Source organism: Babylonia areolata, chromosome 20 (genome assembly GCF_041734735.1).
Source record: "Babylonia areolata isolate BAREFJ2019XMU chromosome 20, ASM4173473v1, whole genome shotgun sequence".
NCBI classification, from domain to species: domain Eukaryota; kingdom Metazoa; phylum Mollusca; class Gastropoda; order Neogastropoda; family Buccinidae; genus Babylonia; species Babylonia areolata.
This window is the reverse complement of record NC_134895.1, coordinates 13,387,225-13,414,479: the sequence shown is the minus strand read 5'-3', so window position 1 is coordinate 13,414,479 and position 27,255 is coordinate 13,387,225. Positions and strand designations below refer to the sequence as shown.

The 27,255-nt window shown below is 44.7% G+C and overlaps 1 protein-coding gene across 3 annotated transcripts; it reads right to left on the bottom strand.

Moving 5' to 3' along the window:
• Positions 1–2,551: 2,551 nt before the first annotated feature.
• Positions 2,552–25,483, bottom strand: LOC143295217 (patched domain-containing protein 3-like). 3 transcript variants are annotated; one of them, XM_076606791.1, is made up of 4 exons: positions 25,354–25,483; positions 15,198–16,178; positions 13,664–13,885; positions 2,552–8,105 (listed from the first exon to the last, which is right to left on the bottom strand). In XM_076606791.1, the coding sequence occupies exons 2-4, from the start codon at positions 16,162–16,164 to the stop codon at positions 6,538–6,540; spliced, it is 2,757 nt and encodes a 918-aa protein (XP_076462906.1). In that variant the 5' UTR covers positions 16,165–16,178; positions 25,354–25,483; the 3' UTR covers positions 2,552–6,537. The 3 variants fall into 3 exon arrangements, with proteins under 3 accessions (XP_076462906.1, XP_076462904.1, XP_076462905.1); XM_076606789.1 differs by lacking the exon at positions 25,354–25,483 and adding an exon at positions 21,512–21,698; XM_076606790.1 differs by lacking the exon at positions 25,354–25,483 and adding an exon at positions 21,231–21,505.
• Between the last annotated feature and the right edge of the window lie 1,772 nt (positions 25,484–27,255).

Genomic DNA, 27,255 nt, shown 5'->3' with positions numbered 1-27,255 from the left:
TTTTGGTGCAGATAGTGAAAAAGGGAAATTACTCTGTAATTAATGCTAGGGGACGTAATTTATCACAAGTGAGTCTTGAAGGCCTTGCCTCTCTTGTTGTTGTTGTTTGGGGGGTTTTTTGGCGTTTTTTTTCCCCGGCCAATGAAGAAAGATACTGGAAGAACACTAAAAAATGGAGGAAAAAAAAAGAAGAAAAAAAAGAGTGTGACAATGTGATCCGTGATCTTGCATGCAACTGAGGCCACAACAACAACAAACAAACAAAATAAAAAGAATTGACATGACAAATCAACCAAAATAGCAAATACAATACTATACAACGTTCACGGAAGAAGTTCGTAGTCTCTTCAGTACTTCATATCATGAATATCGCCAAGTTGTGCAGAGTAAACTCATACCTTGACGACGACATGAGCAAGAGAGAGAGAGAGAGAGAAGGAAATGTAGAGAAAGTGGGGGGGGGGGGGGGGGGGATTCAGATTCAGATCCAGACCCTTTGTTCATTTAAGGCCTTAGAGGCAAAAACATAAATGTATAATTAAACCTAGAATTAGATAAGCACTACAGGTCCTTAGAAAAAAAAAAAACAACACCAAAAACAACAAACCCATTACAACACAGAAATTAAGACACAACATTCTGAGGGAGAGGGAGAGAGAAATAGGAAGAGAGAAGGAAGGGTAGAGAAAGAGAAAAGAAGGAATAGGGAGAGAGAGAGAGAGAGAGAGAGAGAGAGACAGAGACAGAGACAGAGAAAGAGAGACAGATACAGAGACGGACACACACACACACACACACACACACACACAAACACACACACACACACAACACACCCTTTTTAGAGTAACTGTGCAGCATCGTTCGCAAATAGACTCACTTCAAAATATCCTATGGTCTTATTGCAAACGACAACATAACTGACGTTCTGTCACCTAACTGCTTTCTTATATTCCCCCAGCCCAGCCAAAGTGCAATCCATTCAACATATCCAATCAATTCAGCTATTTTACACCTTGTCAAAGTTCAAGTCCCACAATTTGTTTCCCTTGATTTTAGGATCTGGAGAGTGCGTTTGTGAACTTGGTCGGCAGTGGTGCGCGAAGAGAAGAAAAAGAACGCAAATAGACTGAAACAGCCAATGTTGGACTGGTTTTAGGGAAAAGGATATTCATTAAGGCATCAAAACGAGGTCGAAGCTGACATTAAATTGTGAAATGTGTGCGGTGTAAACGCTTCCAAGTTGGGAGGTATACGAACCGTTCGCAATTATTTGTATTTCTCTTTTTTTGTCACAACAGATTTCTCTATATGAAATGCGGGCTGCTCTCCCCAGGGAGAGCGCGTCGCTACACTACAGCGCCACCCATTTTTTTTGTATTTTTTCCTCCGTGCAGTTTTACACGCTGTTCGCAGTATTAGTATTACCCTTCACCAGCGACGCCTCTTTTGTCACGAGAAATTCTTTTTTCATATTTAAGATGTGTTTCCCAAGAGAGCGTGCTTTAAACGTAATTGAATGAATGTTAGTTGTTCAAGCGTGTCTGTTGAGTCATATTGCATTTGTTAGTTCATGATTCGTGTGTTTGATTGTGAAGTAAACAGTTTTCGTTGTTGTGAACTGTTACCTTTTTCTTGTGGAGTTTATGTTTAGTCTATACATGTCTACCACATGGGCTCGCTTAGTTCCAGGGAGGTTTTATTATTATTTTTTTAAATTTTATTCAAGCCTTTGTGTGGCTTGACGAGTAAAAAGTCCTGTCTGTGTGAAATTCGAATCCGAACCCCACTCTTCCAAATCAAGCACTATGTCCACTCGGCCACTGTCTGCATGAATTATCCGAACCTGTATATGGCATAAGACAATGCAAACGTTATAATCAGATCTTTGTCTTCAGTTGACCACAAAAATTTCTAAATTGAACCCTCTTTATGGTTTAGCAGGTTGGGTTAAACAAAAAAAAAAAGCTAACAGCTGTAGAAAATAAGTGGGTAGAAGAAGAAGTGTCAACTCCACTCTTAGCTCCCTTCAAGTCAGACGGAAAAAAAAACTCGCCTGGGGATGTTTTACAAGTTCCACCATGGTGTCATCTCCATCAATTCAGTCTGCCTACTAAGACCATCAGACAAGCAGGCTGAGCTCAAGCAAAAACTAACACTTGCAACTACGACATCCCAGCCTGCAGGACGCAGTACAGACAATTGTCTTTCTTTTTCCGTAACACCCCAGAATGGAATACACTGCCCCAGAACGTTGTCACAGCAGAGTCGCTGGACTGCTTCAAGTCCAGACTGACCTCCTGTCTGTGACACAACAGAGTAGACTTAACCCCTACCCGCATATGACCCCCAACACTTCTGTTTAGTCCCCCACAACCTGCCTACCAACTGCAAATGCTGCTCTCTCTCTCTCTCTCTCTCTCTCTCACGCACACACAGAGACAAACACAATCGCGCGCACAGACTCAGTCACACATAGACACAGACACACACAGACACAGACAGACAGACAGACACACACACACACACACACACACACACACACACGGTGATTTCATCACTTTATTGGCAAAAAAGCAAGATACCTGATAGCGGCATCTCACAGACACTGCATCCAAAGCTCACAGATACAAAATACACACCACGTTTCACATAACACTGAAAACAACATTTCCACTGCAGAACATCGCAACAAGTGTGATAAACAGCAACACTGTTGTATCAGTCCGATCCTGACAATATCATACCGCTGTCACCATGACTACATCACACTGTCATACCGCTGTCACCATGACTACATCACACTGTCATACCGCTGTCACCATGACTGCATCACACTGTCATACTGCTGTCACCATGACTACATCACACTGTCATACTGCTGTCACCATGACTACATCACACTGTCATACTGCTGTCACCATGACTACATCACACTGTCATACCGCTGTCACCATGACTGCATCACACTGTCATACTGCTGTCACCATGACTACATCACACTGTCATACTGCTGTCACCATGACTACATCACACTGTCATACTGCTGTCACCATGACTACATCACACTGTCATACTGCTGTCACCATGACTACATCACACTGTCATACTGCTGTCACCATGACTACATCACAATGTCATACTGTTGTAACCATGACTACTCACATTTCATACTGCTGTCACCATGACTACATCACACTGTCATACTGCTGTCACCATGACTACATCACACTGTCATACTGCTGTCACCATGACTACATCACACTGTCATACTGCTGTCACCATGACCACATCACAATGTCATACTGCTATCACCATGACTACTCACACTTCATACTGCTGTCACCATGACTACTCACACTTCATACTGCTGTCACCATGACAATATCATACTGTCATACTGTTGTCAACGTGACTATATCACACTGTCATACTGCTGTCACCATGACAACACATTTTCATATTGCTGTCACCATGACTACATCACATTTTCATAATGCTGTCACCATGACTACATCACATTTTCATACTGCTGTCACCATGACTACATCACATTGTCATACTGCTGTCACCGTGACTATATCACACTGTCATACTGCTGTCACCATGGCAACATCATACTGTCATACTGTTGTAACCATGGATGCATCACACTTTCAAACTGCTGTCACCATGACAACATCATACTGTCATACTGTTGTAACCATGGATGCATCAGAATATCACACTGCTGTCACCGTGACAACATCATACTGTCATACTACTGTCACACCGTGACAACATCATACTGTCATACTGTCGTAACCACTTTGCTCGATTTACGTCACCGAGCACTGTGATCCCATGTTGACAACCTTACATTTAAACCTCGACAGCTCCCAGCTGTACCTGACAGTGGATGGTAACGCGACCTTGCCATCCCAAAATTAGACACAGAACTGCTTTCTACTTAAAAAAAAACAAACAAACAAAACAAAACAAAACAAAAACAACAACAAAAACAAAACGAATCAGAAACACTGTTTTGTCCCAAACCGCACATGACATGATGGTGCTAATTTCACTAATCAAGAAAGCTGCTTCTTAATTAACCATCTCAGCTCACGCATCTGTACTGAAAATAAGGGGTTTATTATTCCTCTGGCTTCTCGCCGTGCTAAATGAATACGGTGCCATGCGCACATTCCAAATTCAAATTCAAAAGACTTTCTTGTATGCTTCAAACAAATACAATGGACCATTTTCCTTCGTTTCAATCAAATGTTCGTCGACAAATAACAAAGCAGAAATGAAAAGAAATGAAACGAATAGTGATCAGCACACCCTTCCATTAACTCCACGCACACATCACACATAGACGTTCAGCTAAGAAAATATAACGTTTCATGTAACAACTGAAACAAGAAGAAATGAAAAACTCCGCAGACCCTTCCTTGATTCATTAGGACATCTCAATAATCATATAAAGGAAAATATTAGTATACACATAGTGTGTGACGAGCCTTTCAATGCATATGTAATTTTCAATCGGATTAATAAAGCTGTATTGTTGTGTTGTGTTGTGTTGTGTTGTATTGTGCATGGCATACATACATTTCAATCCATTCATAATATACCTGATGCATGCATGCTATATACACTGTAGATACATACTACAACCTTATATCATTTTGCATTTAAATATATATATATATATATATATATATATATATATATATATATGCTTTTTTACATAAGTGCATACATAAATGCGTACATACATACAGACACAACATACATGATTATTTTAAACATATAATGATAAAGGCATACACATACAATAGTCAATATTCATGGACGGAATCGCAATTATAATAAAACTGTTGCCGCCGCCGTTGACGCTAATGGCAAGATAAACCAACACAAGTACTAACACAGCCAACACAACTATTCATTCCACGAAAGACGATGTTGACTGATGAACCGACGGGCGCAATAGCCAAGTGGTTAAAGCGTTGGACTTTTAATCTGAGGTTCCCGGATTCGAATCCTTGTAACGGGGCCTGGTGGGTCAACGTATGTGCAGACCTGCTTGTGCCTGAACCCCCTTCGTGTGTGTACGGCAAGCAGAAGATCAAATATGCACGTTAAAGATCCTGTAATCCATGTCAGCGTTCGGTGGGCTATGGAAACAAGAACATACCCAGCATGCACACCCCCGAGAAAGGAGTATGGCTGCCTACATGGCGGGGTAAAAACGGTCATGCACGTAAAAGCCCACTCGTGTACGTGCGAGTGAACGTGGGAGTTGCAGCCCACGAACGAAGAAGAAGCAGAAGAATAAGAAGAAGAACTGGACTCCAATTTCAACACAAAACTGCCAATTCCCCCCACTGCAACCACCACTACCCTTTAAATAGAAGAATGTGCGGTGATAACTTTCAGGTTTTTCGATCAGGTAACAGTTTCTGATGCTATTGGCCTCCTTTATGTCTCCTTTCATTTTCCAAACGTTTACTGACACATGGATAATGACACTCTTTTGACCAAACGAGGAGACCATACGACGAACAGGACGTTCTGTGAAGCAAAGTTACCGTGCGTTCCAAACCGGGTGGACGTAGACGTGGACGTGGGCGGGAGTCGGGGGTGGGGTAGGGGCTAGGGGGTAGGGAGTGGAGCGTTCTTTTGTCAGCGTGGGCGGAAGGGAGCGCAGCTGCACTCCGCATTTAAGCGGGTGAAATGGGTTTGGTGGAAGAGAGAGAAGCAAAGCGAAACGAAGAGAAACGAAACGAAACGAAAATTCATTCAGTATAGGCCATGCCACAGCCCCTTCTGAAGGCGATCCCAATACAACTGTGACATTTGTAAGAGAGAGAGAGACAGACAGACAGACAGAGACAGAGAGCAGAGAGCGACAGAGGGACAGAGAGTCAGAGATATATTTTTGAATTCGAGGCCAAGACCCCTCTCGAATATGACTGTGAGCAAATGAACAATCTAAACTCATATCACTCATGAACATAGCGAATAAAGAAAATGCAACCGTAGATCACTAGCTAGCAGGATAGCTTGTGTGTGCAGTGAAGCTGGTGAGGTGAAGTGAAGTTTTCATATATCCGAAGAGAATTTATACTAAGGGTGCACTTACAAAACTTAAACCATTCAAGATTGGGACTCCTTTCCTTTGCAACAGTATCTTAAAATGATGTAAAAGTGCTTGTAAATATTTGTACTAGTGTGTGTTTGCGCGCGCGCTCGCGCGTGTGTGTATGTATGTGTGCGCTTGCTTGCTTGCACAAAATGTGTGCGCGTTTTGATAAACACGTTTGACAAGTGGTTAAACCCTCACCGTTTTCAAATCATTGAGCAGATTTATCTGTCGTTCCAAGAGCGTGTGCATGTGGAGATGTTTCACATGGGCCAACGGGCATGTAGTATTCAGCGTGTTTAATCGGAGCATTGACAGAGGAACGTTTATTCAGAGCCTTGAGGGGGAAGTTGATTCCGGACACTGACAGGGGGAAGTTCATTCTGAACATTGACAGGGGAACATTAATTTTATTCAGAGCCTTCAGGGGAAAGTTTATTCGGAACGCTCAGAGGGGGAAGTTGATTCGGAGCCTTGACAGGGGAGAGTTCATTCTCAGCATTGTTATGGGGAAATATTCCCACCACTTCTCCCGAACCAACCACCTTTAGCCGTGGCAGCGGTGGTACTGGAGTATCTGCTACTCTGCTGGAAACGCAAATGGTTGGACAGCCATTCTGAAAGCATTGTGATTTGCCGTTCTGAACGGCAGGGGGGTTACCCTCGGGCGGACCGTTCTGAGGTCCGAGCAGGGACAGGACAGCGGGCAGAAAGAAGACGGCATGCAGAAGCCCAAAGAGGATGACGAGGAACATGACCTTAAAGAAGGACTGGAAGATGAAGGAGGAAGACGCCAGCAGGAACAGCACCCCCAGCAGGGTGGAGGTGGCCCCGTTCAGGATGGGGCCGGCAGCGTGGCGGATGGCGTCCCGGGCTCGCTCCTGGCGACTGGCCGCTTTGGACAGGAGGTAGGCGGCACACACGTGGGCCGAGAAGTCCACGGAGAAGCCGACACTCATGACCAGGTGGATCATGGTGATGGAAGACAAGGTCAGGTCCCAGAAGTACAGGAAGCCGAAGATGCCAACCAAGATCATGAGGATGGTGAGCACTACCAGCAGGACCATCAGCAAGTGAGGCAGGAAGATGAAGGACACTACCGTCATCACGGCCACGGCACAGCCCACCATCTGCAGGGTGGCTGGCAGCACGGCGATGAACTGCTCGAACGCCACGAACGACGAGTGGTAAGCGAACACTGACAGGGAAGAGCCGTCAGCCAGCTCTCGCATTCTCTCCATAAGGTTGGCGTTGTCGTACTGGTTGCTGCTCCCCACGGAATACACAAAGCAGCGTGAGGCCAGGACGCTGCTTTTGGGGCTGTCCATCACCACATCAGCTTCAAAGTCAGTGTTGCTGGACAGGAATGTTGCGAGACCACTCATAAAGTTTCCCGCATTGTAGCTCCCACTATTCTTATAGGACGTCAACCAACATCTCTCAAAGTTAGAGTCAATACCACTGTCATTCTGAGCCTGTTGAAGAAGGGTCTGGAACAGAGTGCCGTCGTTTCCAGAATAGTCGACGTTTCCTGTGACAATGAAACCAACAGGAATCCTGGTAGGGAAATACTTGTCAGAAAGACCCAAGAAGTTGTGATAGTAGGAAGAGTCTAGGACCAGGTCCTGAAGAACCAAGCCTTGCTTCAGGTTGATGGCGCCGTAAATAGAAACCGCCAGGTAACCCATGAACAGAACGATGATAAAAACGCTGACCAAACCGTTCTTTATCAGATACGGTAGGAATTTGGAAGGGAATTTCTCACAGATGCTTTCGTCGTCTCTGTCTTTCCGAGGCGGATTGCCGCCACACAGGGCAGCAAAGCAGGCAGACTTTCCATTTTCCTTTAGTTCCTGGCGGGACTTGGTCATCCGGCAGGTCAGGGAATGGCGCCAAGAATACACACGTTTTCCGTGGATGGCCAGACAGCCACTGAACAGAGTCACGTTGGCCAGGTAACAGAACAACACGGCCACACCTGTACGGAAGAGAAAAGGTCATTAATATCTATTTATCTATGTTATGTGTGGTTCGTCCGTCGGGATCGACGAGGACCATCTAGTCATCCTGGAGGTGGGTGGGTTGGGCTCTGTGGGTGCGCAGATGACTGGTCAGGCCAATCCGCGCCCGGACGTTTCTGACGCAGTGTGGACAGGGGGTGGTGGCGGCTGTCGGGGATTTGCTGGCACTGCTTTTCCAGGCCTGTCTGCGTTGCTCTGCTGCAGCGATTCTGTTGGCCTCACAGGATTTGGCGCCTTTGTGGACAGCTGAACGCCACTTTGGTCTGTCCATTGCATTCAGCTCCCATGTGTCGTGGCTGATGTTGAAGGCCTTCAGAGAAGCTTTCAGATTGTCTTTGAAGCGCTTCTTTTGGCCTTCATGGGAGTGCTTGCCATGTAGGAGTTCGCCGTACAGCAGTTTCTTGGGGAGCCGGTGGTCTGGCATGCGAACTACGTGGCCTGCCCAGCGCAGCTGGGCCTGCATCAAGATGGTGTAGATGCTGGGCAAGTTTGCACGAGTGAGCCCTCTGTGTCAGGGATCTTCTCTTGCCACTTTATGCCGAGAAGTTTTCTGAGGCTGGTGGTGTGGAAGTGGTTCAGCTTTTTGGCGTGGCGTTTGTAGACCGTCCATGATTCACATCCATAGAGCAGTGTGGTGAGTACTATAGCCTTGTATACTTTGAGCTTCGTCTCCAGGGTGATGCCTCTCCTGTTCCAAACGTTCTTATGGAGTCTGCCGAAGGCAGCGCTGGCTTTGGCGAGTCTGGCATTCACCTCGTCGTCGATGACAACTGTGCGAGAGAGTGTACTGCCCAGGTATGTGAACTTGTCCACCGCGTTCAGTCGTTGCCCGTTGATGAAGATGTTTGGTTCAACGTAAGGCTTTCCTGGAGCTGGCTGGTGCATCACCTCAGTCTTCTTTGTGCTGATTGTGAGGCCAAAGTTGTCACAGGCAGCAGAGAACTTGTCGAAACTGTGTTGCATGTCAGCTTCGGAGGCAGCGTTGAGAGCGCAGTCATCAGCAAACAGGAAGTCGTTGACGGTGTCTGTCCTCACCTTGGTTTTAGCTTGAAGCCTCCTGAGGTTGAAGAGTGAGCCATCTGTGCGGTACCTGATGCCAATGCCTACGTCAGCGTATCTGAAGGCATCTGTCAGCATGGCTGAAACATGAGACTGAACATGGTGGGGGCAAGAACACACCCTTGCTTGACTCCGTTGGAGACAGGGAATGGTTCTGAAGTCTCTCCGTTGTCTTGGACTCGGGCCAGCATCCCATCGTGTAGTTGCTATATGATGGTGATGAACTTTATGGGACATCCGTACTTCGCCATGATTCTCCAAAGGCCATCTCTGCTAACAGTATCGAAGGCCTTGGTCAGATCGACATAGGTGGAGTAAAGGTTGGCGTTCTGTTCCTGACACTTCTCCTGGAGCTGCCTGGCAGCAAACACCATGTCGATAGTCCCGCGTTCTTTCCGGAAGCCACACTGGCTCTCTGGTAGGAGACCTTGCTCAAGGTGCGCTATGAGACGGTTGAGTAGCACTCTGGCCAGCGTCTTGCCTGCGACGGACAGCAGGGATATTCCACAATGGTTGTCACAGGCCTGACGATTTCCTTTGCGCTTGTACAGGTGTATGATGGAAGCGTCTTTGAAATCCTGTGGAACTGCCTCATGCTGCCAGATGAGCTGGAACAGCTGATGAAGCTTCTCAGTCAGCGCCATACCATCTTCTTTGTAGAACTCAGCTGGTATGGAGTCTGAGCCAGGGGCTGTGCCATTGGATAGCAGATGAATAGCTTTCTGGGTCTCCTCCAAAGTTGGAATGGCATCCAACGACTCACTGACTGGCACCTGGGGGAGTCGGTCGATGGCTTCATCATTGATGGAGGAAGGGCGGTTCAGTACGCTGTCAAAGTGTTCAGCCCATCTCTCAAGGATCCCGTCCTTGTCAGTGATCAGGGTAGAACCATCAGCACTGAGGAGTGGAGCAGATCCGGAGGTGGTGGGACCGTAGACTTCTTTCAGGCCGTTATAGAAGTTCTTCATGTCGTTCCTGTCTGCAAAGCCCTGGATCTCATCAGCTTTGTTGCTCAACCAGGAATCCTGCATCTGCCACAGCTTCAGCTGGATGGTGCTGCGTGTGCTCTTCAGTATGTCTTTCTTTGACTGTGACTTGGGATCTTCAATGTGGGCTCTGTAGGCTTGGCGTTTGTCTTCTAGCAGCTGCTTGATCTCAGTGCAGTTCTCATCAAACCAGTCTTTGTGCTTCAGGCACTCCATGGCAGTGCTGTACACCGTCTCATGCAGTGCGCCCCATGCTGCCTCCACATTCTGGTTGTCCAGCACGGCTGACTCAAGGCGTTCCTCCAGGGTGTCAGCAAAGCTCTGCTTGATGTTGCCTAGCTTCAGCTTGTTGACATTCAGGCGTTTAGGTGCTTTCATGCCCTGAGGCCGTCTCTTGGGCTGGATGCGGAGGTTGAGCTTGGAGACGATAAGGCGGTGGTCTGTCCAGCACTCGGCGCCGCACATGGCCCTCGTGTCCCTCTTCCTGACGATGACAAAGTCGATGAGATGCCAATGGACAGAGAGAGGATGCATCTATGACGTTCTGTTACGGGTAGGGAGGCAGAAGACGGTGTTTGTTGATAAGGTCGTGCTCGGCACATGTCTGGAGAAGTAGTTGGCCATTGCTGTTACAGTTACCAACCCCATGCTTCCCAATCACGCCTTCCCAGGAGGTGCTGTCACAGCCAACTTTCGCGTTAAAGTCACCAAGAATGATGAGCTTGTCTGCGTTGGGAACAGTGGTGATGGCAGCGTTCAGGTCCTCGTAGAACTTGTCCTTGATCTCATCTGGGTTGGTCATGGTGGGCGCGTAGGCGCTGACAATGGTGGTAAACTTCTTCCCGTTGCATAAAGGGAGTTTCATCGTCATCAGGCGATCGTTCACTCCTTTCGGGGGGCCAGCCAGCTTGCCAACGAGGGTTGTCTTCACTGCAAAGCCAACTCAAGCCTCATGTCTCTCCTCAGGTCCGCGACCACTCCAAAAGAAGGTGTAGCCTGTGCCTCGCTCACAGAGTTCGCCTTCTTCTGCCAGTCTGGTCTCACTTAAGGCAGCGATGTCGATGTTGTACCTGGCCAGTTCACTCGCAATGGGTGCTGTGCGTCTCTGTGGTCTGTCCGAGTCGTCTCTGTCCAGAAGCGTACGCACGTTCCATGTGGCAATGGTCGATGGGGTGCTCCTTGTTTTCTTCTTTCTTTCCTTTGTGTGTCGACCGCGGTATGCTGACTATGATGGTGTGGAGCAGGCAATGTTTAGGGCACCTTTTCTAGCCCCTTCCTCATGCCATGGAGGTGAGCAGTGCTGTCCTAAAGAGGGCTGCTCAGTCACTCAAGGGGCTGCTGATCTCCACTGCTGCTCCAGTCGATGAAAAACGACCCTATGGCCTGAGCTGCCTGTGTGCAGGTCCGCGGCTACGACTGCCAGTGTACCCACACCTGTCGCTTCATCGCTCGCCTGTCGCCACAGGGCTTGGGGAAAATGATGGTATGGGATGAAGGATGACTGATGACTTTGTTTATGGTGAGGAGGAGTTGCGCACCGTCGACTTTCACTCTCTTGTCCGAGACCGTCTGTATCCAGTGGCAAGACGAGGTCAAGACGACTGGAGATTGAAACGGATGCAGTGGATGACCAGGATGTCCTATGTGCCTCATCCTGCCCTCAGCACTCCACAGTGCTCTGCTGCAACCGCCTTCCTCTCCGTTGAACCATGAAGGTTTCTTCCGCAGAGTCTGCCGGATCCAGTCTTCACATGCTTGGGTAGACAAGCCCTAATTCACCGAGGGTTTGAGACCCGTCAGCTACCCTCACCTAGTTTAGTCAGCATGTCAAAGCCGTTGCCCGGGGGTTGGGCGCTGCCGCATGCTAGCAGCTTCTAGGACCCATAGGTGAGAGCTGGGTGCCGGTGGGGACCAACAGAGGACGAACCACTCCCGGAAGAGCGTGAGAAGACCCCCCCCCTCTAGAGGTACTACCCCTCCCGTGCGCCACCTAACCCCCTATCTATGTTATAGTGCACAGGTGGTGTCACCTACACCACCCCCACCCCGTCCCCCTTTTCTCCCCTATCCCTTCATCCCCCACCTCATCTCTTATCTCCCTCCTCCCCACTCTTTTCCATGGCTCATTCTTTGAGGTTACTCTTCTCCCGCAGTTGGCTCTATGATGTTGAAATGTGCCGCGCTTCAACGTGAGAATAGAGAAGTAAATGTGTCACTGAGTCACTAAGACAAACTGAGTTTGGTCAGATTGTTTTAACCCATTGGGGAGCGTTTGTAGTTTGCAGTTAGTACGCACAGTATGTTGTGAGGAAGGGGTAAAACTAATGTGGACAACAAAACTTTTAGCTGTCATCTGAAAGAAACGGAACCTGGCACAGGTTGGCTGAGGTGAAGGTGCAAGGAAATCCTTGCTGACTCACCCCTGGGCTGTATGCTGCTTAGTGGATGCTACTTTATGTAGGTGTGCTGGGCAGGAAAAGCGTGCTGCTTACTGCTTTAGCAGGAAATTTGTGTTGCTGAGATCTGTTTGAGTTAGTGCTACTGTGTGCTGTATAGCTATGCTTATTCTAAGGTTATATAGTAAACACTCTATGAAAACCACTCAATGTGCCCCTGCTATTGCAATGAGAGAAGACAGTGTGAGTGAGTATGTGCATCATCGATCCTAACTCCTTCTCCTCTCAAACCTCTATTCCTCTACCCTCCTACTCCCCCCCCCCTTTTCACACACACACACACGCACGCACACACACACATATTGTTCTCTTCACTACATATATATATATATATATATATATATATATATGTAGTGAAGAGAACAATATCAACAGGGCAGCATCATTTCACAACACTATCTGCACACAACATATCATTTGAGTTCTACATACATGTATATACATACATACATATATCATTGTCATTTTACTTTAACTTTACCTTCTACGTTTTACTCATGCCTCTCCAAATACCGTATGATTAATGTACATTTCTTATTGGCCACTTTTCAAAGGAAACAAGACAAACAATAATAATTCTGCCCCCTCCCCCTACCCCCCGTCCCAAGAAAGACTTCACTAACAAGTACCTCCAAAGTAACTCTGCAGAGGAATTTTGCCCTTGTTGAGTTGACCATCCGATAGTGATGCTGGTGATAATGATGAAAATGGTGACTTTGGTGACAATGTTGACGGACGATGATAACGACTATGAAGATGGTGGTGACCTCTCTCTCTCTCTCTCTATCTCTCTCTCTCTCCACTCACCTTATAAGCTACCCTGGTGACTTTTTGCTGCATGTAACTAGATGCTGTGATAAGATTATTGTTATTCATATTGGGGTGTACAATGAAGATATTGCTACCACGACTTCGTCCTCATCTCGTCCAAACCCCAATGCAATTGTAATTATGCCTGTGGCCCATACGCAATTGAATAATACGCAATACGCATACCCATTCTCTCCAACTCACCGGCATACAGCGAGAAGTTGGTGACGCTTCGGAAGACGGACGTGGTGCCGATGACGAAGGCCAAGAAGTCCGTGACGGAGGTGATGGTGATGCCGATTCCAGCGTTGGCCAGAGTCTTGCCCAGAATCTGGGGAACGTGCTTCACCTGCTGCTGTTCAGCGCTGCTGGGAAGACTCTCACTCCAAGAGGACATCATCAGAAACATGTCGTCCACGCCAATACCTAGGAACGTAGGAATTGCGTGGCAAGTGAGTGTGCGTGTTTGTGCGTTTGGGGATAGAGGGTGTGGTGTAGGGGTGGGTGGGGTGCTGGTGTGTGTGTGTGTGTGTGTGTGTGTGTGTGTGTGTGTTCTTCAGTTTAACGTCTATTTACTATAAGTGTTTTTAGACGGGTGTGTGTGTGTGTGTGTGTGTGTGTGTGTGTGTGTGTGTGTACATGTGTGTGTGTGTGTACGTGTGGGGAGGGAGGGTGCTTGTGGGGGATGAGGAGAGGGGGGTTGCTTGTGTGTGTGTGTGTGAAGGATGTGTGTGTGTGCGTGTGTGTGCGTGTGTGTGTGTGGGGGGGGGAGATGCTTGTGTGTGCGTGTGTGTGTGTGTGTGTGTGTGTGTGTGTGTGTGTGTGTGTGTGTATTGAGGAGTGTGGGGTGTGGGGCGGGTGTTTTTTTTGTTTTTGTTTTGTGTGTGTGTGTGTGTGTGTGTGTGTGTGTGTGTGTTTGCATGTCCGCACGTGCATGCGAACACGTGTGTGTGCGCTTTGACGTCGAGCTCGTTCGTTTCTTAATCAAAGTCTTTTTGTTGTTGTTGTTGTTGTTATTGTAATCTTCATCAAATTGCAAGTCGTGCCAGATACCTACTGCAATATCATGAACATCCCCCCCCCACACACACCCCCCTCTCCTAGTTTTCACTCTGAATCATGCAAAAAATGTTTTATCAGTGGCGGTATTACTACCATCGACTAACGTAATGTTAGTTAGAACCTGGTGTACTGGAACAGGAACGGTACTTCTGTCGCAGTTTCTTTTGCACACGCACACACGTAAGCCCTCAACACCCCCCCCCCCCCACCCCCCTATTCAGTGAATTATACGCCACGTTTAAACCAGGCAATATATTACCATTGACAGCATCATAAACAAAATAACTGACCTCATCATATGCTATGTTCACTACTGAAAACCTTTTCGAAATGATTAAACCGTTCATCAGATGCTGCTGAATTCTGTCTCGGTTCATTGGAAGTCAAAACAGACTTTACAGTACTCCAAAACGTTTTGGTGGTCTTTACAGCTGCACACACACACACACCACACCACAACACACACACACACACACACACACACACAACACAACACAACACAACACAACCCCCCTCCCACACACACACACACCACAACACAACACAACACCACATACACACGCACGCACGCACACACACACACACACACACACACACACACACACACACACCACAAAACAACACAGTACACACACACACAACACAACATAACACACACACACACTCACTCACTCACCAATAATGAGGAAAGGGACAACGCCGACAATGTTGACGAACTTGACCCCGCAGGCACTGAGCAGACCCATAGAGCCCACGATGCCCAAACCCGCTGCCAGGATGCCGCCGAAAGCCAGCATGCTGCGCGTGGACACGGGGTTCCCGCCAGAGGTCACGATGGACGCGTAGGTGCAGGTCAAGGTCATGGTCAGAGAGAAGAAGATGATGTCCCCTTTTGTGCTCTTATCCAGCTCCTCGCTCAACGAATTTGGCGTCTCGTAGGCCACGTCAACAGTGGTGGTGTCCAGGTGTTGTGAGTAGTTCAGAAAGGCTTTCTTCCAACCGTCCGCGTCTTCCGCCAGCTTGAAGGAGATCCGGAGCACCCTGGCTGAAGCCAGTTTGCCCGTCACGACCTCCGTCCCGGCGAGGAAGGTATCGAGTAATAAGTTGTTCCAGACAGGGTAGGTGACTTGCGAGGCAGTCACCGCGTTCTGGAAATTAGAATTCAGAGCTACTTCCCCGTCCACAACGCAGCCGCCTGGTGAAGACCTGGCGCAGACATCGCCGAACTTCTTCCCGGAGGAGGAAGCGCCGGTCAGAGTTTTTACGCCGGACACGATATTGCTGATCTCCGACGTAACGGCGGAGTCGAAAACGCTCCGTCCTCTTTTGGTGACGAAGATGAGGGTGGCGGCATTGTCCGCGTCGCTCTGGGAGAAGGCGTTGTAGGAGACGTTGCTGAGGTCCGGGAAGGTGTCCCTCACCGTCTGTCGATCCTTGATGGCGCGGCTGTTCTTGGGGAAGTACACCGTCTCCAGGTCCGACTCCTCGTCCAGCGCCAGCAGCCCCAGCCCCAGCCCGCCGAAGACTACGATGGGGACGATGATGAAGGGCAAGGGGTGCTTTCCCACCAGCTCCCCGTAACGCCGGAAGGCCCCGGAGATGGCCGAGGTCACCTTCTGGTAGCACGTTCGGCAAGGCGCCATGAAGGTGACTTGGACTGCAAAATCGGTCATTTTTCAGTTTCAGTATCTTCTTCTTCTTCTTCTACGTTCGTGGGCTGCAATTCCCACGTTCACTCGTATGTGCACGTGTGGGCTTGTATGTGTACGACCGTTTTTACCCCGCCATGTAGGCTGCCATACTCTGTTTTCGGGGGTTTGAATGCTGGCTATGTTCTTGTTTCCCATAACCCGAACGCTGACATGGATTACGGGATCTTTAACGTGCGTATTTGATCTTCTGCTTGCGTATACACACGAAGGGGTTCAGGCACAAGCAAGTCTGCACATAATGTTGACCAGGGAGATCAGAAAAATTTCCACCCTTTACCTTCCAGGCGCCGTTACCGAGATTTGAACCCGAGACCCCCAGATTGAAAGTCCAGCGCTTTGACCACTTGGCTATTGTGAGTTTCAATATCTAAAGGAAGCGTCACTGCGTTCGGACAAATCCATAGACCCAAAACCATATATGCTAGGCAGATGCCTGACAGCAGCATAACCCAACGTACTTAGTAAGGCCTTGAGTGCACGCTTATGTAATTGTGTGCCTATCAGAGTGGATTTCTTTTTACATAATTTTGCCAGAGGACAACACTCTCGTTGCCATGGGTTCTTTTTCAGTGCTCCAAGTGCGTGCTGCACACGGGACCTCGGATTATAGTCTCATCCGAAAGACAAAACGCTCAGTTTGATTTTCCAGTCAAAGTAGGGACGAAAGGGTGAGAGCGGGATTCGAACCCACACCCTCACGGACTCTCTGTATTAGCAGCTGAGCGTCTTAACCATTCTGCCACCTTCCTCCATTAATTAAGTCAATATATATACTGAACTGACCTAACTGTACAGTTACAGTTTCAATTTCAAGGAGGTGTCAAATCGTGTGGATTAATCCATATAAGCTACATCACAATTGCTGTATAATGATTATGAAGGAAAAAAAAAAGAAAAAAAGAAGAAACAAGATGAAAAATAAACAAGAGGCAAAGCCTTCAAGACTCAATTGTGCTTCACGCTTTATCATGTAAAGGAATCATTAGGAGGAAAAAAAAGAGATTTTAAAAATGGTTGAAAAGTGCTCTGTATTAAATATGATGGATAAGCTTGGGAGAAGAAAAAAGAAAAGAAAGAAAAATGTAATGTTTAAGATGAGAAAGATCATTTTAAATCAAATTAAGTCCCCTAGCATTAATTACAGAGTAATTTCCCTTCTTTACTATTTGCACCAAAATGTTTGCAAAATAAATAAAACTTCCATGCTTAGCAAAAGAAGTTCCTGTTTGAACAAAAAATGATAATAATGACTGCTCTTGTTGTGTCGAATATCAGATCAAAGTGCCAAGTTTAGAGAATACAAAAAATATAAATATAACAGTAAGTGCAGTTTGCATATAATTAGGTTTCATTTTTTATTCTTTTTTTATATTTTTATTGTTTTAAACAAGATGACTGGAAAGAACTGAATTTTTCCTATTTTTACGCCTAATTTGGTGTCAACTGAAAAAGTGTTTGCAGAGAAAATATTAATGTTAAAGTTTACCACGGACACACAGACACACACACACACACAGAGACACACGCACACACACACACACACACACACACACACACACACACACCACACACACACACACACACACACACACACAAAACCGAACACCGGGTTAAAACATAGACTCACTTTGTTTACACAAGTGAGTCAAAAAGGATCAGATGCCAAAAATTTGCCGTGATCATGATAGGAATTTGCGGCCACAACGCGAGGTCCAAACCACTAGACTGTCACGGATCCACCAATTATCAATCAATCAGTCAGGCAGTCAGTCAGTCATTTTCCCAGTTATTCACTCAGTCATTCACTGGGTCATCCATCGGACTCAGACTCTGTACATGTGTGTGAACGAATGACTAGTCTCGGCGCGTGCGCTTGGATTGGTCTGTGCACGAGATTAATTAAGCGCTGTGTAAATACTTCCTTGCTTTTCTCACTGTGGAGGTCAGCCTGCGACCAATAAAACAAGACAAAAAAAACAAGAACAAAAACCAAAAAAAAACCCCAACAAAAACCCTCGCCTGTGCCGCAGGCATGTGCTTCAAGATGTTATTTAATCTATCTATCAATCTATCAATCTGTGTGTGTGTGTGTGTGTGTGTGTGTGTGTGTGTGTGTGTGTGTAATTATGCAATACGCGAAGTCTATGAATCTGTTTTATATTATTGTGCGCTAAATCATTATTTTTCTTCTTCTTTCTTTTGTGAGTTACTGCGCGCGCGCGCGCGCGTGTGTGTTTAATGTTTATTGTAAAGCGCTTTGAGCTCTCTTTAAGGGAGGAAAACGCTCAACAAATATCCATTATTATTATTGTTGTTGTTGTTGTTATTGTTATTATTATTATTATTATTATTATCTGTCTGTCTGTTTGTCTGTCAAACTATTGTTTGTTTTGTTTATCATTATCATTAATATAGACCTAGTAATATTATAATTTTGTAAAACACCTGGAGCAGATTTCTGGATAGTGTGCAATATAAGTACCTATCATTATCATTACTATCATTATTATTATTATCACTGTCGTTATTATTGCTATCATAATTATTATCATCATTATTATATTGTCATTATCATTAGCAGTAGTAGTAGCAGCAGCAGCAGCAGTAGTAGTAGTAGTAGCAGCAGCAGCAGCAGCAGCAGCATGTTCATCATCATCATCGTTTTCATTATTACCATTGGTGTCATGTCACGCAAGTTCTAAACTGACAGTACAAGACAGCAAGCGTGACATCTGTTCAGCGAAATCAAGCACTGCTCAACCCTTCGGTAGGCTGGTCACACGAGTTGCATAGACAGACAAACAGACATTCTGCATAAGGTGGTGGATAAAAATAAATACCCTTTTCTGTCCATCGTTTGAACAATATATGCTTGTTTCCAATCTTAATGTTCTCGTTACAAAAAAATGGGTTCGCGCTTACAAGTTCTTCTGCATTTACTATCCTCACTTTGCGTTCAAAGATCCCATATGCTACTAAGACATCAACCCCAAAACGATTTACTTTCTCATTTATAGGTAAACAGTTACCATACAGTTCAAGTTGATTAATCATAGGGAACATGTCTGAGATGATATTTTTCCATTTATGACTGTTTTTTCCAAGCTTACGAATCCAACTAAGTTTTAATCCGTTTATAAATGTTTTTAAATGAAACACACCTATACCTCCTTTCTCAATACTTTTTATAATAGTTTTTCTACTTAAACGATCTTGCTTTTTATTCCAGATAATCTATAACATAGTTTCTGCAGGTTACAAATGAAAGTATCAGCTGGATTTGGCAAAAGTAACGATAGCTGGATAATCTTAGATAGGATCAAAGATTTCAGTACAGCTATTCTTCCAATTGGTGTAATCAGTTTCTTAATCTAAACTCTATATACCATTACAATTTCAGAAAATTGATCATAATAGTTAAGATCTTCAACATGATCTAAGTCGGCTGAAATAAGTTTTCTCATAACTTTACTGACATAATGTCGTTTTTCTAAGTTTCAAAAAATATTCTGTTATTTTTGACTCACTTGTGTAAACAAAGTGAGTCTATGTTTTAACCCGGTGTTCGGTTGTCTCTGTGTGTGTGTGTGTGTGTGTGTGTGTGTGTGTGTGTGTGTGTGTGTGTGTGTGTGTGTGTCTGTGTGTCCGTGGTAAACTTTAACATTGACATTTTCTCTGCAAATACTTTGTCAGTTGACACCAAATTAGGCATAAAAATAGGAAAAATTCAGTTCTTTCCAGTCATCTTGTTTAAAACAATATTGTACCTCTGGGATGGGCACAAAAAAAAAAAAAAAAAAAATGAAGACTAATTATATGCAAACTGCATTTACTGTTATATTTATATTTTTTGTATTCTCTAAACTTGGCACTTTGATATGATATTCTGACACAACAACAAGAGGAGTCATTATTATCATTTTTTTGTTCAAACAGGAACTTCTTTTGCTAAGCATGGAAGTTTTATTTATTTTGCAAACGTTTTGGTGCAGATAGTAAAAAAGGGAAATCACCCTGTAATTAATGCTAGGGAAATTAATTAACTTTAAACTGATCTTTCTCATCTTAAAGTGTATCACAAGTGAGTCTCGAAGACCTTGCCTCTCTTGTTTCATTTTGTTTTCATTTACTTCCTTTTGCTCTCTTTTTGTTTCCTGAACTTTAGTCCCTCTTTCGGGGCGGGGACTGGGTGGGAAAAAAGCATGTTACTTGCTTATCTGTTGCCTTAGATGATAAAGATTTTGACTCTTCTTCTTCTTCTTCTTCTTCCTCTCTCTCTCTCTCTCTGATAAACTGATAAGTGTTTGCAGAGAAAATGTCAATGTTAAAGTTTACCACGGACACACACACACACACACACACACACACACACACACACACACACACACACACACACACACACACACAAAACAACCGAACACCGGGTTAAAACATAGACTCACCTTGTTTACACAAATGAGTCAAAAAACTGAAATAGCCATTCCACCCAGAGCAGAATGAAAGAAAATGATACATAAAACACACACACACACACACACACCTGGGAAACATGTAAAAACCACAGCCAAACCACACAGTCAGTTAAACCCCATCCCACTTTCTCACACACACACACACACACACACACACACACGCATGCATTTTTTGACAAGCAAAACATGTAATTCACTATCATTTATATGTTTCTGAAACATGTTAATTGCTCCCTTCTTCGCCGAACATCACCAGCCGATGTTAAACATACAAACAAAATTTCGAAAGCGAAAGTATATTATCCGTTGCCAACATTTTCGCAGCTTTAATGACTTTCGTTAGAATGGTAACCAGAAAAAGATAACACACTTGAATGGTAACCAGAAAAAAGATAACACACTGGAATGGTAACCAGAAAAAAGATAACACACTTGAATGGTAACCAGAAAAAGATAACACACAATTCTCAATCAGACAACCAGATATGTGACAACAGCCAACATTCTCGCTGCGAAACAACTCACCTTAATTTCGTCTGTCTACTGTGTGTATGTTCACTCAGTCAATTCAGATTAAACCAAAAGTCTGTTGTCTCTGTCCACAAACTGCCCGAAACAGTGATGAAACAGGGCCAAGGTTTTAGTCTTCTTGTAGCAGGTAAAATTACGCATAGATCACCGTCATCATCATCACCATCACCATCACCATCACGAGGTGGTTCTTGCGGGAAAGTACCGCCACAGCAACAACAACACACACACAAAAAAAGGAGACATTATTAATGCAAATGAGATGCACAACTCACGTCGCAAAGAGTCACAATCACGCGGAGATTGTTTTAGTGCCGGAACTGAAAGAGTCAATGCTATTTTTAGCTCCCTGTCAATCATCCCACGTCGCCAACGCAGCGGGCTGACAACCTTTCTGACCTCCTTCTGTGCTTGTCGCGCCTGGCTCTGTGTGTGTGTGTGTGTGTGTGTGTGTGTCAACCCGGATCCTCGCCGTGCAACAGACTGTATTGTTATTGTTAGCTGGAACCTGAACAGGACGGATTTTCAGGCCGCGAAGTTTTCGTCGCACGCACTCACGTTCGCTTACCAGTTCCCCATCACCTCCCCCCCCCCCACAACCCCCCCCCACACACCCTCCCAACCCCCCCCCCCCCACACACACACACACCCTCCCCACCCACCCCCCACACACACTCACACATACACCCTTCGCTCTCTCTCTCTCTCTCTCATCGCACGTGTTCACGCACGCAAGCGCCGGTTCGTGCACACACTTTCAAACACTTCTCTCTCTCTCTCTCTCTCTCACACACACACACACACACACACACACACACACACACACACACACACACACACATACCACTTAGAGTACCAAACATGTTATCCACTGTATATAAATATTTGTATTTGTATTTGTATTTCTTTTTATCAGAACAAATTCCTCTGTGTGAAATTCGGGCTGCTCTCCCCAGGGAGAGCGCGTCGCTGCACTACAGCGCCACCCATTTTTTTGTATTTTTTCCTGCGTGTAGTTTTATTTGTTTTTTTCCTATCGAAGTGGATTTTTCTACAAAATTTTGCCAGGAAAAACCCTTTCGTTGTCGTTGGTTCTTTTACGTGCGCTAAGTGCATGCTGCACACGGGACCTCGGTTTATCGTTTCATCCGAATGACTAGCGTCCAGACCACCACTCAAGGTCTAGTGGAGGGGGAGAAAATATCGGCGGCTGAGCCGTGATTCGAACCAGTGCACTCAGATTCTCTCGCTTCCGGACGCGGTCGTGTTACCTCTAGGCCATCACTCCACATAAAGTCCGTCGTCTACAAGGTGTATCAAGTAGTGGTTAAGATTGCTGAATATGAATGTGCACCGATTACCCAGACAGGCATATTTGAGGATGTTTAATCTGGACGAAAGGGGAAAAAAATGCTGGGAGTCTTTAGTGAAAATACTTTATTTAGACTTGGGTTTGGATATGTCTGGTTACAACAAGGCCTTGGTTGTGAGCAAACTTTTTTTGTCATTATTTAAGCAAAGAATGAAAGATATATTTATGCAAGAGTGGGACGAGTCAGTAATGTCTAAAGATATATATCATAACTACAGACTGTTTAAAACTGGTTTTCAGTGTGAGCAATGTTTTGACTTTGTGGGTAAAAAGTGTTTTAGGGACTGTTTGGTAAAATTACGGCTTGGTTTGCTCCCAATAAATGGATTTTTTTTTTTTAGGAGAACATTCAAATGTAATTCAAATTACGCATGTAAACGTTGTAATGTGGTCGAAGATGAAAACCATTTTATAAACAATTGTGTCCTTTACAATAACCTGCGACAAAAACATCTGAACTCTGCAGGTCAATCGTATGTTCACTTGCTGAAGAATGGTACTGTTTACAGTATTCGTAAACTCTGCGTTTATATATCTGATGTCCTGAACATACGACAGGAATTCTCTGACAACAATGATGAAAGTTAGAATTAATTTACTATGCACAAGAAGCACTTTTGTTCTGCAGGTTTAACTTAGTATGTATTTTACATTTTGTTGTCGCTGCGTGATCACCATATTGTGTACATTTGACTTCTTTCTAGGGGCCGGAGGCCTGGAGATTAAAGTTTTTGTTCTTGTTCTTGTTCTCTCTCTCTCTCTCTCTCTCTCTCTCTCTCTCTCACACACACACACACACACACACACACACACACACACACACACACACTTCAAAAACACTTTCTTTATCTCATTACAGCACGGGGTTTCCAGGAATCAGGATATATGTAACTGCAGTTCGTGTTGCAACTCGGTCCGTAGTAGACCCAGCTTTCTTCTCACTAACAGAAAACATAAATATGTATAGACACACTTCTAAATCTTTTTTTATTCTCTTTATTAGTCTCACTGCAGCACAGGGTTTGTAGGATTCGATCTATTCATAACTGTAGTTCTGTTGCACTCGAAATGTAGACCCAGCCTTTTTTTTTCTAGTTTTTTTTTCTTAATACTTTTCCCCCCCTCCCTCACAGACATTTGCAGACACAAACCGATACCTTAATTAAGCAAGGAATACAAGAACGTTCCGACCATTTTGGAATCCGTGATAGATTGATGTGTTTCTTCTTCTTCTTCTTCTTCTTCTTCTTCTTCTTCTTCTTCTTCTTCTTCTTCTTCTTCTCCTTCTTCTTCTTCTTATTCTTATTCTTCTGTCTGTCTGTCTGTCTGTCTGTCTGTCTCTCCCTCTCTCTCTCTCCCTTTTTTTTTCATAACTCCATATCTCTCTGTCTGTCCCTCTGTCTCTCTCGGTGTCTGTCAGTGTCTGTGGCAATGTCTGTGTCTGTTTGTCTGTCTGTTCCTCTGTCTGTCTGTCTGTTCCTCTGTCTCTCTCTCTGTCTGTCTTTTTTTTTCTTTTTTTTTTTGTTTTTGTTTGTCTCACTGCAGGAACTTCACACAGCTGTTACTTCGATCGAAAACAGTTGACATCATGACACTGACACGTAATGTTGTTCTGCATCCACGAGTCACCAGTCCCTCTGGCCGCGGACTGCTCGGGACCTCGGTTTGTTTCATCTTCCGAATGACTAGCACCCTGACCACCCCTGAAGGTCTAGTGAAGAGGGAGAGGGGTGGGGGACCGGTGAAAACTGAGGTCCGGTCCGTATGAGGGACTCGAAACCTTGGACACTCAGTCGCTTCCAGACTGTTTGGCGACAATACCACTGGGCCACTGCTGTGCTGACCTGGGTAGAGTTGTGATTGGGAGTGGTCGTGGATAGTAGTAGTAGTAGCAGTAGTAGTAGTAGTAGTAGTAGTAGTAGTAGTAGTAATATTAAGAATAATAATAATAATGATGATGATGATGATAATGATGATGATAAGTGATAAGAAGAACAATACTACTATTACCACTAGTAATGTGAATAATAATAATAATGGTAATACTGATAATAACAATAATGATAACTGATAATGATGATGACGATGATAAGAAGGAGATGAAGAAGAACAATGATCATGATGATAATGATGGCAATGAGGATAATGAGGATAATAACAATAATGAGGATAATGATAACAGTAATAATAATAATGATAATAATTGCAGTAGTAGTAGTAGTAATAGTAATGATGATGATGATGATAATGATGATCAGCATCAACATCATGAGGAAGAGGAGGAGGAGGAGGAAAACAAGAAGAATCCAATTTATATAGCGCCTTTCCATATACAACACTGATGCTCGAACTGCGCTGTACCATGTCAAATCTGACAAGAAAACACGCTTTTAAACACGATTATGTAGAATCCGTAACATTAATGACAGTGCACAAACACACAACTAAACACTCAAGTATTTTTCAAACACCCGAAAATCTATGCGTACTCAACATCACATGCACACTCATAACATACATCACATAATACCTAAATAATGCTTATTTCATTTACATCACAATATTTATCATTAACACTACAATGATTAGAACGATAATCACCGGAAATACCTCAGTAAAAACCAACACCGTTGTTTTAAAACCGACCACTTACATTACAGTAACGAATTAACATACATCTAAAGCCACAGTTCTTAACTAAAATCAATCCCATCCCTCAACAAACAATACCTCAACAGCACTCACAAAATGTTTCAACCCGTTTGAAATAAAAAGAATGTCAGTTCTTAAAAAGCAGTCACATCAGTACACCACAATGCCCAAATAATGTACAGTATCCTGAATCACAATGCTTACAAGCCAGTCACACTTTCTCCTTTCAACAACAGAAAAGCAGAAATGCCATTAAAATGGCGCGGGCTAGTGCAGAGCTGGTTTTTTTTTTTTTTTTTTTTTTTTTTTTTAATCACGGTTCTTGCAACCTGTGACCTACAAAGGGAAATAACGTTGTCAATAGCGTTAGCGTAAGCATAACTGACTTGAAGTTGTGTACCTTGTGTAATGGAGAAAGTCACCACTCTTTACTATTTGTTAAACGTTGTCAACAATTGCTTCCCGAACAGAGTTTACAGCGATGTTTACCTCCCTTTAGATCAGAAAAGTTCGGAGACGCGAACGTTCGTTTTGCGAGAGGTGAAATCGTTTAGCCTGCCACGTTATTTTTGCTTGAGAATGTGGGTTTTAGATAATACGATATCAATCATTATTCTCCGTGCAATGAGCTTTTCGTAGAAGGAAGGAAGGAAGGAAAACTTGATGAGGATAGGCATCTCTGCCCTGTTCGATGTCTCAAGTATTATTGGGATAGGTCTCACCATCGGCGTTCTTCTCAGAGGCGTCTGCTCATCTCTCTCAATGAGAATTACAAGAAAGACATTGCTGCAGGCACAATTTCCCGCTGGGTTTTCCAAGTCATTCGTAGAGCCTACTCTCATGCACACAGGGATATCAGCTGTCTTCATCTCAGAGCACACGAAGTGCGGTTTCAAACAACTCCAATCGAACAAACTTGACCTTAAGGGTGTAGACGCCAATAGGGCGTTAAACTTCCCCAGTAGACTTGTAGAGTAAACAACTCCAACCGAACAAACTTAACCTTATGGATGTAGACGCCAATAGGTAGTTAAACTTCAAATAGGTAAGTAGACTTGTGAGCTTAACCCTCAGGGTGTAGACGCCAATAGGTCGTTAAACTCCAAATAGGATTTGTTAAGGTTGTTATTGTTGCAGATAATATCAACTCATCCTTTTTCATCACCACCCCATTTCGTCCCACTCTCACTACCCTTCCGCTCCACACACACACACACACACACACACACATATCCGTTTGCGTACTTCATGTGAAAGTTGTAATAGTCTGTCAGGAGAAATGGTCCACCTCCCACCCCCCCTAATAAATTTTTCATATGTATTTTTTGGTGCTTTAGAGTGCATAAATCACGAAAAATCATGTTAATATAAAAAATCTTGTGCAGTTGGTCCAAACGCTCCTTCTCTGACTCGATCTCTGAACTGTTCGTACTCTATCATAAAACTGGCGATAGCTTCATCTTGCTGAAGCTCAGGCAACGTCTCTTTTGAGAAGAAACATGAGGCTGTCTGGAGTTTGATCGTGCTGTCTTCTGACAGTGTCGGAAATGACGTGTCTTCATCTCTGATTTCAAGATATCTTTCCAGCACCGAGCGTTCTAGACTCTCAAGCATTGTCTTATGGCAGAACAATGCTCGTTCATAATGTTTGCCAGACAGCACCCCTTGCAGAGAACCAGAAGAGATCAGGCCTGCCTCCAGAAGGATATCTCCGAAACCAGAACCATCCAGCTTTTTCCCAAGCATCTTGAGGTATGTACAGGCAAGGTGGAATGTACCGATCAGAATGATATGCTTCTTGTACTGGTCAGGTTGGTTCCAGACGATCGGGTAGGCTTTCATACAAACCCCAAGATCAAACGTAGTGATAACATACTCTTGTCCAACCTCTCTCCTGGACTGTCTTGTACTCGATGACTGGGTGATGGATCACAGGGTAGGAGTCCAATGTCGTCTTCTTTGCCGGGTTAATGGTAATAATGTCAGAACGTTTAT